This window comes from Lagenorhynchus albirostris, chromosome 12, assembly GCF_949774975.1.
Source record: "Lagenorhynchus albirostris chromosome 12, mLagAlb1.1, whole genome shotgun sequence".
In the NCBI taxonomy this organism is placed as follows: domain Eukaryota; kingdom Metazoa; phylum Chordata; class Mammalia; order Artiodactyla; family Delphinidae; genus Lagenorhynchus; species Lagenorhynchus albirostris.
Genome location: NC_083106.1, coordinates 2,236,385 through 2,251,610, shown reverse-complemented (window position 1 = coordinate 2,251,610; position 15,226 = coordinate 2,236,385). Strand labels below are relative to the sequence as shown.

The 15,226-nt window shown below is 48.4% G+C and overlaps 1 protein-coding gene across 5 annotated transcripts in view; it reads left to right on the top strand.

Annotated features, from left to right (window-relative positions):
* The window catches only part of CCR6 (C-C motif chemokine receptor 6), a 77,751-nt gene extending 65,886 nt beyond the window's left edge, over positions 1-11,865 (top strand). For all 5 annotated transcript variants that reach the window (XM_060167241.1, XM_060167242.1, XM_060167244.1 and 2 more), the window contains 2 exons: positions 8,375-8,484; positions 8,726-11,865. In XM_060167241.1, coding sequence (XP_060023224.1) covers positions 8,375-8,484; positions 8,726-9,844 — 1,229 coding nt within the window. In that variant the 3' untranslated portion in view covers positions 9,845-11,865. The remainder of the gene's footprint in view (positions 1-8,374; positions 8,485-8,725) is intronic.
* The last annotated feature ends 3,361 nt before the right edge of the window (positions 11,866-15,226 follow it).

The window sequence follows — 15,226 nt, the reverse complement described above, 5'->3', positions numbered from 1 at the left end:
AATTCTAAGTATGTCCACGATGAGAAAAGAATCCATCAGGAGTTAGCGCGAGGCCTGTGTACTTTTCCTTTCATGCAATTTCTGAGCGGTGGATACACTCCTAGCTGGAGGCCGGCATGGAGACCAGCTTCCTGCCTGAAGATAGGGGATCTGTTCGCCTAATGAGATCCCTCACCGCCAGGCAGTGCCAGTGCTGGGCAGAGCCCGAGCTGCTGGCCAGCGGCCGGCATGGGGGCCTGGCGTTTATACTTGTCTTGGAAGGAAGGAAGGAAGGGAGGGAGGGATAGCTCCTCTAGGTCAGCTTTTTCCAAAGTGTTTTCCAAAGAACACCGACTCTAAACTTCCTGTGGGTGGGCAGGTTGGGAAGGTGTGGTTACTCAGCAAGGCTCCGAGCCATGGTAATAAACCGTGACATAAACACCCAAGAGGAGGATGCAGGTGGTAGCGTTGCCCAGTCTCACTCAACCCCAGAGCAATCTTTCCCCTGCTCTTCCTTTCTCCCTCTCTCCTGCTGTTCTTTGTACCCAGAGCATCTCCCAGGAACTCACTTTTAAATGCTGATCTAAATTCCAATGGTCTCAGTTGCTGGATGCTGGAATTCCAGGTGAAGCCCCAGTTCTCACCCACAAACGTGCATTAGAGCAACCCGGAGACAGTGTGAAAGGAGATGGTCCATGATCACAGCAGACATGCACAGGACTCCAGAGCTTACCTCACCCCCAACTTTACTGATGACTCAGAAGACACAGGCAAGCACAGGCACAGGGTGACATCGCTTTCCTGGAGGGGCCCCGAACCATCAGATACAGCTTACTAAACGTGCGTTTTGGTTTCAGATCAGTGTGAAATGTTATGAGCAGCACACGTGGAAACACTGCTCTCAGGGCTCTGCAGGTTTGACTGCTCACCGCACAGTTGGAGGCTGCCTCTTTCCCGCGCCCCGCACCCTCCCGTGGACGGGGCTCCAGTGGCCCCCATGCCACATCCAGGAACAAGGGTGTTGTCTGCCTCAGAGCCGCTCCGTCAGGGCCTCCACAGGCAAATGCACTTAGCTTGGTTCCAAGGAGGCCGGTCAAGGTTAGTCCTGCCCCCATGTCTCCAGCTGGAAGGGAGAGCTGCACCTGTCCAACCCTTGCCTCACCAGAGAGCTCATCACCAGAGACTCTGACTCAGCAGGTCTGACCCACGCCACACCCACCTCGTGTTCTGTAAGGACTCACCACTGTGCCTGCCAGAGAGTTTGCCGTCCCCCAAGGCAGCTCGTGTCATTCTTACTAAACGGTTCAAGTGTTCTTTCTCATGTTTGGTCGAATCTGTGGATACCGTCTCCACTCACCGGGCACATTCTGACCCTGTGCGGGGCGGGTACGCCTAGACCCTCTTTCAAATGACAACCTTGCGGGTAGTTGATGACCTCATTCCTCCCTGGCCCTCCCTCCGTTCAGGTGGAACATCTCCACTTCGGGCACATGGGGTCTGTCTTCACCATCATAGCCACTTGGCTTCAGTTGATTCCAGCTGGTCATTTTTTCCGGAGCTCAACTCAAAATTACTATGTAAGTCTGATCAGCGTAGACTTGATGAAACTATCACATACCTCATTCCAAGCCTTGCAATAATTTGGCCTAAAAATAAAACATCCATTACTTTTAACAGGCTGCATTTATTGAGCATTATTTTAGTTTTCTATTGCTTCCGTAACAAATTACCACACATATATTTAACTCTCAGTTCATTAGAGAAGGTACAAAATATCTATTTTTAAAAGGTCTTAATATCACAATTTTCATAACAGAAAGTCCGCAGATTCTTTCTCCAAAAAGTTGACTATTGCTGCTCGAGATTTGAGGTAAGTTACTTGAGGAAAAAAGAAAGGTTCTTTCCATGTTGTGATGCCCCTGATGCCAATCTGTCACCAGCACAATTTCCTCCAAACGACTCACGTGATTTTTGTAATGAACATGGTGGTCTGGGGCAGGGTGAGTCACTTCCAGTGACTGCGAGGCCTTGCGTACGTGTCAACCTGGGAGCAGCCTGTTCTGAGAACACTGATTCTCAACCACAGAAGCATTATGTTCGTCATCATGCAGATTTCTAGATGGTTGACACCCAACCGTTATGTAACACTATCCCTGAAAGATGCAGAACGTACAAATTTGGGTTATTGTGATTTATTCTGCCATTCTAATCAGAAATAAGAGTACATCAGAGGAGATTAAAACAACGTCTCAGGAATAGACATAATTCAGACCGAACTTCTAAGGTCTCTGCTTGGAGCGCACCCCCCGGCAGCATGGCCTGAATATCTGGTTTCTTGGGGTACCAGCTTAGACCCTCCTGCCGACACTCAGGACAAAGACTTTCCTGACCCTGGCCTTCTCCTTACCAGAGGGAACCCCTTGTTTTTCTGTGCACCCCACTATTGGTGCTAGTATTGCACAGTTTTATAATGATTTGCTTACCTGACAGCTTCTTGAAGCTGGAGCTGACGTTCAGTGCATCTCCTCATCCTCTGTGTTTCTCCTCAGTAGATACTCATAAACATCGGTTGAACTGAATTCAATTTGAATTCAGAAAACATTATCTACCGCAGTGTGGTTAAAAAGTATCTCCCCTAAGCGGGGTTCCAGCTGGGCCAAGCATGCTGGGTCATCCCCTCCCGCATTATAACTGGGCTGCCTTTCCCGCCGTTGCCAGCCCCACCTGCACCCATGTTGCCTCCCCAGGTCTGGACTCCGTCTGGGCTCGGTCCCTGCACAGCTCCCCAGCAGCGTGGTCTCCACGGCAGCCCTGTGTCCCTGCTTCCGTGGTATCCCCTCCTGCTCTGCTTCCGTGGTATCCCCTCCTGCTCTGCTCCCAGCCCCCTTCCCACGCACCTGTAGCCCACCCCTCCCTCAGTCTGTACCTTTTCCTCCTTCTGGAGTCCTTGAAAGTCCTTCTTCCCACACACCTTCCACAACCTGCTCAGTCCCAAGCGAGGACAAGTCCCCCGCATCAGCGCATTTGTGTGAAGCTGTGTGCACGTTATTTTTATTAGCTTTTTGAGGCATAATCTATAACAATAAACGTCACCAATTTGAAGTACACCCTTCAGTGGGTTTTGACAACAGTCACCGTCCTGACAGGGAGCATCTCCCGCACCACAAAAAGTCCCCGAGCCTGGCCCAGCCGGTCTCTTCTTCCGACCCCTCACCCACGGCAATCACTGACTTGGTTCCTGCCACTATTGTTTTGCCTTTTCTAGAATTTCATATAAATGGAATAATGCAGTACATGGGTCTTATATATGTTTGAATTCTTTACCCAGAAAAATGCTTTTGTAATTCACGTGTGTGGAGCGGGCGTCAGTAGCCACTCTTCATCTTCCGGCTGCGTTCTAGTGTGTGGAGGGGGAGCAATCTACACATCTGTTCCCCAGATGATGGGCACTGGGGTTCTTTCCAGTTTGGGGCTGTTAAGAATAAACCTATGAGTACAAGTCTTTCATTTTCATTCTCCTGGGTGAACACGCAGGGGTCACCTGTGGTTCACGTGGTAAGTGTGTGTTTAACTTATGAGAGACTTCGACTTGTTTTCTCAGAGCGGGTCTCTGTGCTGCGTCCTCACCACTTTGGTGAGCATGCGAGGCTCCACATCGACTTCCACAGTCTTGTGTGCCTTTCTGATTTTAGCCAGTCTGGTGAGCATGAAACGACTTCTTATTGCAGTTTTAATTTGCATTTTCCTAATAATTAATGACATGGAGTGCCTTTTCTTGTGCTTATAAATACATCTATGTATTTTCTTTGGTGAATCGACTTAAAATTTTTGCCTGATTCTTCTTGAGTTGTTTGTCTTCTTGACATTGAGTTGTAAGGGTTCTTTGAATATGCTGGCCACAATGATCAGATATAAATTTACAATTTTTTCCCCATGCAATGGTCGTTTTCATTTTCTGAAGCCTTTCGAAGGGCAGAAGTTTTAAATTCTGATCAGTTACAATTTATCAGTTTTATAACAGTTCATGCCTTGAGCAATTTATACAAGAAATCTCTTTCATTCCCAAGGGCGTGAAGATTTTCTCCTATGTCTTCTTCTAGATGTTTTATGGGTTTAGCTCTCACATACAGCTCTATAACCTATTCTGAATGATTTTTTTGCCTAGGTGTGATATAAGGGGTTTGGATCAACTTTTATACATGAATATCCAGTTGTTCTAGCACCATTTACTGAAAAGACTTTTTCCCACTGAATTACCTCGATAGTTCAGTTAAAAATCTGTATTTATTCTGTTCTATTGATTTATGAATCTATCCTCTTGCCAATACCACACTGTCATAATTGCTGTAGCTTACAGTAAGTCTTGAAATCAGGTATTGTGAGTCCTACAATTTTGTTCTCTTTTTCAAAGTTGTTTTGGCTATTCTAAATCCCTTGAATTTCTTAATAAACTTTAGATTTACCTTGTCAATTTCTACAAAAACCCTTGCCACAATTTTGATTTGGGTTTTGTTGTATCTGTAGATCAGTTTGGAGAGAACTGACATTTTAACAATATTGAATTGTTTAATCTACATATGACATACCTTTCCATTAAGTTAGATGATTTAATTTCTCTCAGCAATGTTTTGTAGTTTTCGGGATATGTATACATCTTGGTGGATGTATTCATAAGTATTTCATTTCATGTTTTCTGATGCTATTACGATTTTTTTTTCAGTTTCAATTTCCAAATGTTGCTGGGGCATAGAATTACAATTGATTTGTGTCCGTCATTGGTGTCCAGTCTGATGTTAATCCTAATCAGTGTATTATTATTATTTTTTTTTTTGCTGCACCGTGAGGCATGTGGGCTCTTAGTTCCCCAAGCAGGGATCGAACCCATGCCCCCTGCAGTGGAAGTGCGGATTCTTAACCACTGGACTGCCAGGGAAGTGCCCCAATCAATGTATTTTCATTTGACATATTGTGTATTTCATCTATAGGACCTTTCCTAGGTCTTTTTATGTCTTTCCTGACACTCCTCGTCATGTCTATGCCTTCCTCTACCTTCTTGATCACATGGAGTATATTTACAGTAGCTGTTGGCGCAACTTTTGGTGCTAATTCTATCATCTCTGTCATTTTTCTGTTTCACACTCTTCTGTTATTTTAAATGTCTGTGCTTTAGTCAGTTTGAGCTACTCTAACAAATTACCACAAATTGTTGTTTGTTGCTGAAACAACAAACATTTTAGTTCTCACGTTCTAGGGGTTGGGAAATCCAAGATCAAGGCCCCAGAGGATCCAGGTCTGATGAAACCTTGCTTCCTGGTCTGCAGTCTTCTCACTGTGTCCCCACGGGGTGCAGAGCAGAGAAGGGAAGCAAGCCCTGTCGTGTCTCTTCTTGTAAGGGCACGAATCCCATTGTGGGGGGAGGCCCCATCTCTACCTGCCATCACACTGGGGGTTCAGCTTCAGCATACACATTTTGGGGAGCTGCAAACATTCAATCTACTGTGGTTTGGAAATTTTTGTTTGGGTGCCTGACATTATGAGTTTTACATGTTGAAGGCTGAATTTTGTTTATTTCTTTAAATAATTTTGGGCTTTATTCTGGAAGGTGGTTGTATTATTGGAATCAGATGGATCATTTGAGACTTCCTCTCAGGCTTTGCTCTGGACGGCAGGTCCAGAGCAGCATTTAGGTCAGATTATTTTAACCCCGTTACTCCTAAGATGGCGCCCTCCTGAGGACGCTCCCAGGGCCCTGGGATGTGGAAGGTCATGGTTGCCACTGATGCCAAAACCCCACCTCTCTTTACTGGTGCCGAGTAGAAATGCGGAGACAGAGTTTTGGGTGAAGTAGAAAAGAGTGCTTTTATTGCTTTGCCAGGCAAAGGGGGCCACAGCAGGCTTGTGCCCTCAAGATGTGCCCTCCCTTGAGAGGAGGAAAGGCTCTGTAGTCTCGGGTGGGAAATCGGGCGGCAGACAAGGGTCAAGCGGCACATTCTTCTTGACTTCAGCAAAGTTTCAGAACCATCAAAGCTGGCGTCAGGTGGTCCCGGGATGGGCTCTGGTGGTCCTTGAGGCTATCGTGCCATGACCTTCTTTCTGGAATGAAGAAGGCTCACAAAGGGAGGGGTTGTTAGGGAGTGTTTTCTCCAAGAAGTAAACACCAGGTGCATAGTTCAATTCTAACCAGAAAACGATCATTTTCAAATGGCAGTTAAGCAAGAAGAAAAAGAAAAAAAAAATATATATGTGGGGGAGAGTGGCTGGATGGGCTAAAAGAATAAAGTTTAACGTGAGGGAGGCTATCGACTGATTTCTGTTGCAACAGCGATCTGGCCATGGGAGAGCTATTTCCAGCCTGGGAGGACACTGTGAGCCCCGCTGCCCATCCTTTCTGGTGGTTCTTCCCCCAGTCGCGTGTCGCTTCCCGTTAGGGACACCACTCTGCTGGTCTCCTCGTTTTTCTGTGTGAAGGGCCTCCTCTCCCAGCCGCCCGTTCTCCCTGAATTCTGGTCCCAGTCTCCTCAACTCAGCAAGAGGGCCATTCTCTGGGTTACCCTCCTGCTCTGCACTTGGGAACTGCTCCCCTTGAGAGCTGGGGGCTTCGCAGAGCTCAGACCATTGCCCACTTCACTGGTCTCCTGTCGGGGACCATAGTCCTGTGATGTCTGTAAACTGTGATTTACTGCATTTTACAGGCTTTCTTGGTTGTTTAATGCGTAAGGTGCATTTGGTCTCTGTTAATCCATCATGGCTGGAAGCACAAGTCTTGAGTTTTGATTGATACGTTTAATCGGATAATCTGATCGACGGGTCCACTTCCTCAATATGCTTTCGCAGCACAGAAGCTCTGTATTATGCATCTTCTGCATGCTCTGAAGTGCCCATTAGAACTCTACACTTGCAGGCAATTGCAAAAGTGCAGAGGGGAGCCCAGCCTCCCTGCAGTCCTGTGTGCACAGCAGGGACCGGAGCGGCAGCGAACACTCAGTGTCCAGGCATCCGGGAAGGAGTGGGTTCAGGCCACCTGATCTGTGATTGGGAAGCAACAGCGGGAGAATCAAATGATACAAGAAGTATGTTCAGAAAATCCTTCAGGGTGACCTCTGTGATCCACCGAATCCTTCCCCCAGATGTCAGTGTTGACTCTGGAGGTGGGGACTGACTTGGCGCAGGTAGATGGGTTATGGGACACATTTCTCCTTCCTGTCTGAGCCTCTGAGGCCCGCATTTCTGCTGTTCCTTCGTCTTCTTGACGTTGCTGGGCCACATGGCACGGGGGGAGCTGAAGGAGGAGAGTGAGTGTGCATTTCACAGGAGTATCAGGATTCCAGGACAGGGATTTTGCCGGGGGTGCGGCTGGATAATAAAGCAGGATGATGAACAACACCAAGCAAAGAAGGATGAGTGAGTATGGGGAGAGCAAAGAATCCTTCCTTCCTTCCTGTTTGCTTCAAATGATAGATTTCAGAGTCCTGCGTGCTGAGACTCCAGCTCCATCCTTTCTTAGTCTCCTGGTGAATTTCTTGAGCCTGGACCCCGTGTCACCCCTCTTGGCGTTCCCAGCATGTCACATGGTCCATCAAGGTTGTTTGGACTGTAGTCAGGCTGACCCGGCCAGGCTGGTCACACCGTTTCACAAACACGCAGCGCTCAGTATTCCTTTTCAGCCAGAGCGGTCACCTGCAAGGGACCTGTTCTCCAAGGACCCAGAGTGGGCCTGTCCACAGAGCCTTCCCTAACCACGCCGACCTGAACCTTCCTTCCCAAACTCTGGTTTCTGAGGAGTATGATGTGTTTGCCCCAGTAGATTAGTGGTCGTTAGCTAGACTGTCCATGGGACGCATCTGTGGCTTTTCAGGATTATATATATAAAACCATAAATATATACCCAGCCTTTAATATTACATATAATATTTTCAGGCTAGGACTATAAATTATAAGTATCCTAGCAACATCTACACTTCTATAGGTTTTGTTCAGTGGACTCTTGTGAATGTAATTAATTTGAATTTTGCAGAAGGTTTTTCTGCAGATCAGATCTGTGGTTTTGCTGATATCGCCCTTTTTTATGCTCTAGATCAGGGATGGGCAAATCACGGCCCACGGTACCATGTCTGGTCCGCCCACTCATTTGTGTAGCTGTCTGTAGCTGCCTTCACACTGCACCCGCAGATCTGAGTAGCTGTGTCAGAGACGACAGGACCTGAAGATCCTAAAATACTTACCATCTGGCCTTTTACAGAAGGAGGTTGCTGACACCAGCTCTAAATGAATATTTCTGTGTAAAATAGTGCGCTGTGCACTCTTGGTGTTGAAATGGGAAGAAATCTATTTCCTTAATTCTCTGGCTCTCTGAGAATACTTAGCTGTAATGCATTTTGCTTTCTTTCCTCCTTAGATTCACTTCTCTCCTATTCTCTCCGCTGTGAGCCAGAGGAGTTGAAAATCCACTCCCCTTCTAGTCCAGGCCCGGACACTCTGCCCAGATCAAGCACCACCATGAGAGAGGTGAGCATCTTTTTTTTTTTTTTTTCAGAGTGGCTAAACCATTTTATTTTCCCACCAGTGACATGATATAATTTTTCTACGTACTCGCCAGCATTTGATGTTGTCACTATACTTTTTTTTTAACATCTCTATTGAGGTATAATTTGAGCATCTTTTTTATTTTGGTTGGGAGTATAATTTCGGTCAATCGTGCTCCTTGAAAATGACACTACTGCTAACTCTATCTTTGTTCACTTTCCAGGAACCCATGAATTCCACCAACATCTACGATGCCAATGAGGATTATTTTGGGTTGGCTAATAGTTCAGATTACTCACTCGATGTTGATAGCTTTCTATGTTCCTTGCAGGAGGTCAGAAAGTTCTCTGGGCTATTTGTGCCACTCGCTTACTCCTTGATATGTGTCTCTGGCCTCCTGGGCAATATTTTGGTGGTGGTCACCTTTGCTTTTTATAAGAAAGCCAAGTCTATGACAGACGTTTATCTCCTGAACATGGCCGTCGCAGACATCCTCTTCGTCCTTACCCTCCCGTTCTGGGCCGTCAACCACGCTACTGGCGAGTGGATATTCAGCAACGTCATGTGCAAACTGACCCGGGGCATCTACGCCATCAACTTTAACTGTGGGATGCTGCTCCTGACCTGCATCAGCCTGGACCGCTACATCGCCATCGTGCAGGCCACCAAGTCCTTCCGGCTCCGGTCCAGAGCCTTGGCCCACCACAGGATGATCTGTTTGGTCGTGTGGGTGGTGTCGATCTTCATCTCCAGCTCGACCTTCATGTTCAACCAGAAATACAAGCTGCAAGGCAGCGACGTCTGCGAGCCCAGGTACCACACCGTCTCCGAGCCAATCCGGTGGAAGCTGCTGGTGCTGGGACTGCAGCTCCTGTTCGGCTTCTTCATCCCGCTGGTGTTTATGATATTTTGCTACATGTTTATTGTCAAGACCTTAATTCAAGCTCAGAATTCCAAAAGGCACAGAGCCATCCGCGTGATCATAGCCGTGGTCCTTGTCTTTCTGGCTTGCCAGATCCCACATAACATGGTGCTTCTCGTGACCGCCGTCAACCTGGGCAGGACGGACCGCTCGTGCAGCAGCGAGAGGCTGCTGGGCTACACCAGGAACGTCACCGAGGTCCTGGCTTTCCTGCACTGCTGCCTCAACCCGGTGCTCTATGCCTTCGTCGGTCAGAAGTTTAGAAGCTACTTTCTGAAGATCACGAAGGACCTGTGGTGCGTGAAGAGGAGGCAGAAGTCGCTGGGCTTCTCGTGCTCCCGGCTGCACTCGGACACCCTCACCTCCCGGCAGAACAGCGAGGCCGCGGACAACGACAGCCCGTCCTCCTTCACCATGTGACGCCCCCCAGGCTCGGCGCGGACGGGCTAACAGGCAGGACAAAAACGCATGGGGCGTGTGGACATGAAGCCAAAGCGAGGGGGGTCTTTCCTGCAAGGTCAGGGCTGCACGCGCTCGGGATGCCAACAGGCACCGACGGGCAGCATCCCCCAAACTCATTTGACGGGGATGCTCTGTGCCCCCGTCCCTGCTGGCTGGCATTCTGCAAAACAGGCTTTGGGAAATGCTGAATGAAAATGAATTGCTGACAAACGTGAACACTTTCAGGAATATTCACGAAGCAGCCCTAGACCACAATTTCTTCTGGTCGTCGCAAAACATCCCACGGCTTAAAAACCCAAAACGGATGGGCTTCCCTGGTGGCGCAGCGGTTGAGCGTCCGCCTGCCGATGCAGGGGACGCGGGTTCGTGCCCCGGTCCGGGAAGATCCCACATGCCGCGGAGCGGCTGGGCCCGTGAGCCATGGCCGGTGAGCCTGCGCGTCCGGAGCCTGCGCTCCGCAACGGGAGAGGCCACAACAGTGAGAGGCCCGCGTACCGCAAAAAAAAAAAAAAAAAAAAAAAAAGGAAAAAACAAACGAATGCCCTCGTGTAACTCATTTTAGGCAGAAGGTTAAACGTCTTTCCATCGTGATGGTTACTGTTGGTGTCATAATAGCAAAATGGGCTGACTTGAGCTTTATCTCATTTCCCTGTGAAAAAGTGTGAGTTTTTTCTCATTTCTCAAGCATGAGCTCATAAAAAAGCAGAAGAAAAACAAGCTCAGAGACAGAAGAGGTGGCTGCATGAGCACTAGAGACACTTGTCACAGTGGATAAGGCAGTTGAGGTTGTAACCGGCCGTCAGGAAGTGTAAGTTTGCTTCATTTCCCTCTGTGACTGGAAATTCTCCTCTAAAAATCCATTAGACTGCATGCACTTAGCATACAGAAGGGGCTTAATAATTATTTGTTTAACAGAACACAATAAAATTGGAGCTTATAGTGCAGTTTAAAGAGTTAGTCGTTTAAATTTTTTTTTTTTAATAAATAGAGTACTTTTTAAAAAAGAACCAGGAAACTTTACTGAGACAATAATGTAAGAACTTTTGTTCATTTCCATCATGGAGTTGAAGAAAGCTGTGTGGAGGGGACTCTGGCAGTGACGAGCTTCAAATTAGCTTCTCAGAGAGCTTGGATCACATTGGCTTCTGCTGCAGTAAAGTGGTTTTACCTAAAGTCTGAGCTTAACTATGGAATCAGTTTTTAACAAATCTCTTTGCGTTAAAAGTTCATAGAACTCAAGTTTTGAAAGTGCTTTGTAAATATATGAACCTAAGTGGAAAAGCATCAGCCCATCTTACAAAAACACAAACACGGGAATTCCCTGGCTGTCCAGTGGTTAGCACTCTGTGCTTTCACTGCTGAGGAACCAGACTCGATCCCTGGTAGGGAAACTAAGATCCCACAAGCCTTGAGGTGTGACCAAACCAAACCAAACCAAACAAAACAAGCAAACAAAAAAACCCACCGATGCTTATTAGAAAAGTCCTGACATGAGCTGCAAAGATACTGACGTGTATATAACGTGTTATCTGAAACTTGCTCTTGTTCTTACATGCTTCTGCTACAGCTCTACACGAAATTCAACATGATCTCTTAAGATCCAAAGCCTGTATTTTTAACACATGGTTTTGGCTTTGCAAAATAAAACTGTTCTGTGGGTGAAGTAGGAACTGTCTTCCAGTCTCAGGGCTCGGACTGGGAGACCCTGGTGTTCAGGGGTCCCACGTCCTTCAAATCTGTTAGCGTGTGACTTCAGAAATCAAAGCAGAGGAGGCGTTACTCAGATGCTTCTTTCGGTTTGACCAGAGCACTGATGAGATGTGTGAAAGCGTGTTTCAAAACCGGCACAGAAACATCACGCTGACTCGGCGAAGCTGGGATCAAGGTCTTCTGCATCTCTGTCTCCAGAGGAGTGAAACTTGCTTCTTTATGCAATAACCCTTTTCAGATTTCAGCCATAGTGAATAAAGGTGTTTCTAAAATGGGCTACATATTTCATTTCATTAATGGCATCCTTTCTTTGTGCTGCCTTGGGCATCAGAACAGGTGCATCGACAACCGTTTGGTGCTGCAGAGGCCGACGCCCCCGGGGACCCGGGGCTGCCGGGGTCTCTGCTCCTACACTAAAGGGCTCCGGACTGTTCTTTAACGGTTCCCGGGTCTCCTTTTCATCTATTTCTCGTATCTTCTCTGACTGTCAGGCTCTGGCTGGACCTTAAGTGTGTGCCTTTCGTCCCTCCTCTGACTCTTTGCAAACATTGTTCCACTGTGTTTGGGGATCATCTGTCTACACTTGTCAGGACTGTGTATTAATAGGGACAATGGGTTCGTGCCTGCCAGGCTGTTATTAATACATTAATCATATGCACATGTGTAACTTATTGCATATGCATGTGTGTGTGTTTATGTATAATCACATCTATGTGCTGACCAGAGGATAATTTTTCTTGGTTCCTGTTACAAAGTAGTTGAGACGCGGTCTCGATCAATTATTTCTGGATAACTGAGATTTTACTGTATGTATATCTCAGCAAAAGTGAAAATTCAGGCACGGAGGTATTATCTTGCAAATTGTATGTTGATTTGCTTCTGAGGACAGATAGCCTAGCTTTTAAGTGAAGCCAGGAAAGTACAATATTTTTAAATCCTTTTAAGATTTCTGATAGTGTGTGCAAATTCCAGGCGTTCGGGAGGTATGAGAACACAGAATCTGGTCTAGATGAATACAGTGTGTATTCTTAGAGCCTACTGGGGTATCACTTTGGGAGGGCTGCCGTAACAAAATATCACAGACCAGGCTGCTCAAACAACTGACGTTTCTATCTCCCCGTCTGAGATCCAGGTGTGGGCAGGGCTGGTTTCGCCCCAGCCCTCTCCCCTTGGCTTGCAGACGGTCGTCTTCTCCCTGTGTCCTCACACAGTCGTCCCTCTGTGGGGGGAGTGTGTGACCTCCCCTTCTTACAGGGACACCAGTCACATGGGATTAGGGCTCACCCTGATGGTATCGTTTTAACTTATCAACTGCTTAAGGCCCTCTCTCCAAATACAGTCCCGTTCTGAGGAATAGGGGTCAGGACACCAACGTGTTAATTTGGGGGGACACAAGTCCAACTAGCCCATAACAACTAGGTTTCTAAAGGCAGAGCAGCTTTTCATATTCGAGTTAATTTCAAACACGTGATAATTCATTTCCGGGTGGTGTCCCCCTTTCTGGTAAGGTGGGTTCCAGGTAGTCACTCCCAGTTCAGGCTTTCAGTTTTCAGGTGCATATCCCCATAAAGTGAGGATGACAACGGACACTGTGGTGCCGGTCAGCCACACCTGCCTGGTCAGCCCGCACAGTAACTGAGCGCTGACGCTCCCACCGCGGATGGCCCTCCTCTGAGGATCTCTGCTGGCCGGTCTGCCGCCCTCCATGCCCCCTTGGGGGCGGGGCTTCTCCCGCCTCCCTGCTTCACCCTCCAGCTCTTCAGTGCAGTGGGAATTTCCCCAAACTTGGGCCACTTCTGTACTCGATGTCGAGAGCACCCTCTTCTCTCGGGGGCCTCAGGGTGGCGGGCAGCAGCTGTGGCCGCAGAAGGCAGCTGTGACGGTGCCGGGGGGGTGGGACCCCCTTCGCCCACCCATTTGTACGAACAGGGCACTCCTGGCTCGAGACTTCCGAGGCCTCTGTTATCTCATCCGGTTCCTAGAGCAGCCCGTATCCTCGCTCACAACTGCGGGAAGACCGTTCGAATCGCTGCAGCCCTCACGGAGTTCAGGTCCTCGGATGTGGAGCTCACTGCCCTGTGGGAGCCAGAGGTACCTACGCTGTCTTTGTGCTCAGGGACTTTACACGCGGGGAGGCTGCGGAAGCAGAGCTCGGAACGAGCAGCTGTGACTTATTTTCACGTTTTATGGTTCAGTATATGAACACCCGCCACACTCACTGCGAATTGCCAGATGCTTTCTTACGTTCTTGCTTGAGTTGCATTTGCTAATATACTAATTTTCCTGATGTTTTATTTGGGAAAATCTACAGGAGAGCTAGCAGTAGGAGCTGTATCTTTTCTAATGCCTTAGTTTATTTCTCTCTCGTATTAGAGTCCAGGTAGACAATCCAGGACACTAGCGGGATGCCGTTGTCCTCAACTTCAGTCTGTCTTCATGGTGCAAGGGGGCTGCTGTAACTCCCTCTTTCACATTTTCACCCCAGGCTACAGAAAGAGGAAAAGGGGGAGGCAGGGGGCCTTTCCTTTAAGGGCACAATCTGAAAGTTGTGGGAATCACTTCTCCCAACCTATTGGCCTCAACTTAGTCGTGTGGTTACAACAAGGTGAAAGAAAGTTGGAGAAATGTCTCCCGCTGGGCGGCCACGTGTCCACACACGTGTAATAACAGTGAATACACCACAGTTCTGTCACCATGGACTGTTACTCTGTGGGAGGGGAGGGGAGACGGTGGGAAAATGAACTTCAAGGGAAGGAAGGGCAGCTGTACCACTCACTTCAAAAAAAAGAGCAAAGGTTGCAAATTTTAAAGAAACGTTCAAGTTGCAGTAGAAAGAACAGAGCACAAGAAGCGGGGATGGTCTTGGCCAGGGTCTCTGAGAAGAGGGATAGGTCCAGCCCCCTCTGCCCAGGAGTGGCCTCCCTCCCCACCTTCGTGATAACCTGGTCAGTCTGAATTGCCCAAGTACCGTGTTTGGAATCAGGGTTAATATTTTAATGAGAAAGTTTTATTTCTCTGCCTCATTTTGAAAGATTAACTGGCTCCTTGAATTTACAAAGGACATCTGGGGGTCCTTTCTCTGAACCGAGCATGTAGGCGGTGACCCAGCACATCTCTCCACGCTAGTAGTGAACAAGTGCATCTATGAGACGCTGTAAAGGGGTCCTTACAAGGGTCCTTACTTCACCGGAGATGTGCTGCCCACTGGCCTCCTGGACGGGGCGCTGCCGCCACCTGCTGGACGCAGGCTGCAGTCATAGGGGCTCCAGGTGAGATGCCCCTGCCTCTGGTCTGCCGGTGTGAGTGATGGGCGAGGAGGGGTGGCCGCACTGGAGACCCCCATCAAAGGCTGCTGACAGCCTCGCCTTTGGGGAAAGCTTTCCCAACGAGCTGTCCTCGGTCACCCGCAGACCTGACTTCCAAGGTCAGGTCTCTGCCACCACGCAGAGACCCTCCACTGACCCACCGCATCTGGGGAGCAGGGGCTGCGGGGTGGCGGTTCTGGAGACGTTCATGACCTTGGTGGCCATCTCCTCAGACCCAGGGGCCACCTGCCTCTCAGCAGCGTCTCCAAACGTGTCCTGGCCGGGGGCGTTCTCTCCCGGGGCTCATCCTCTGTGCTGCAGTGGC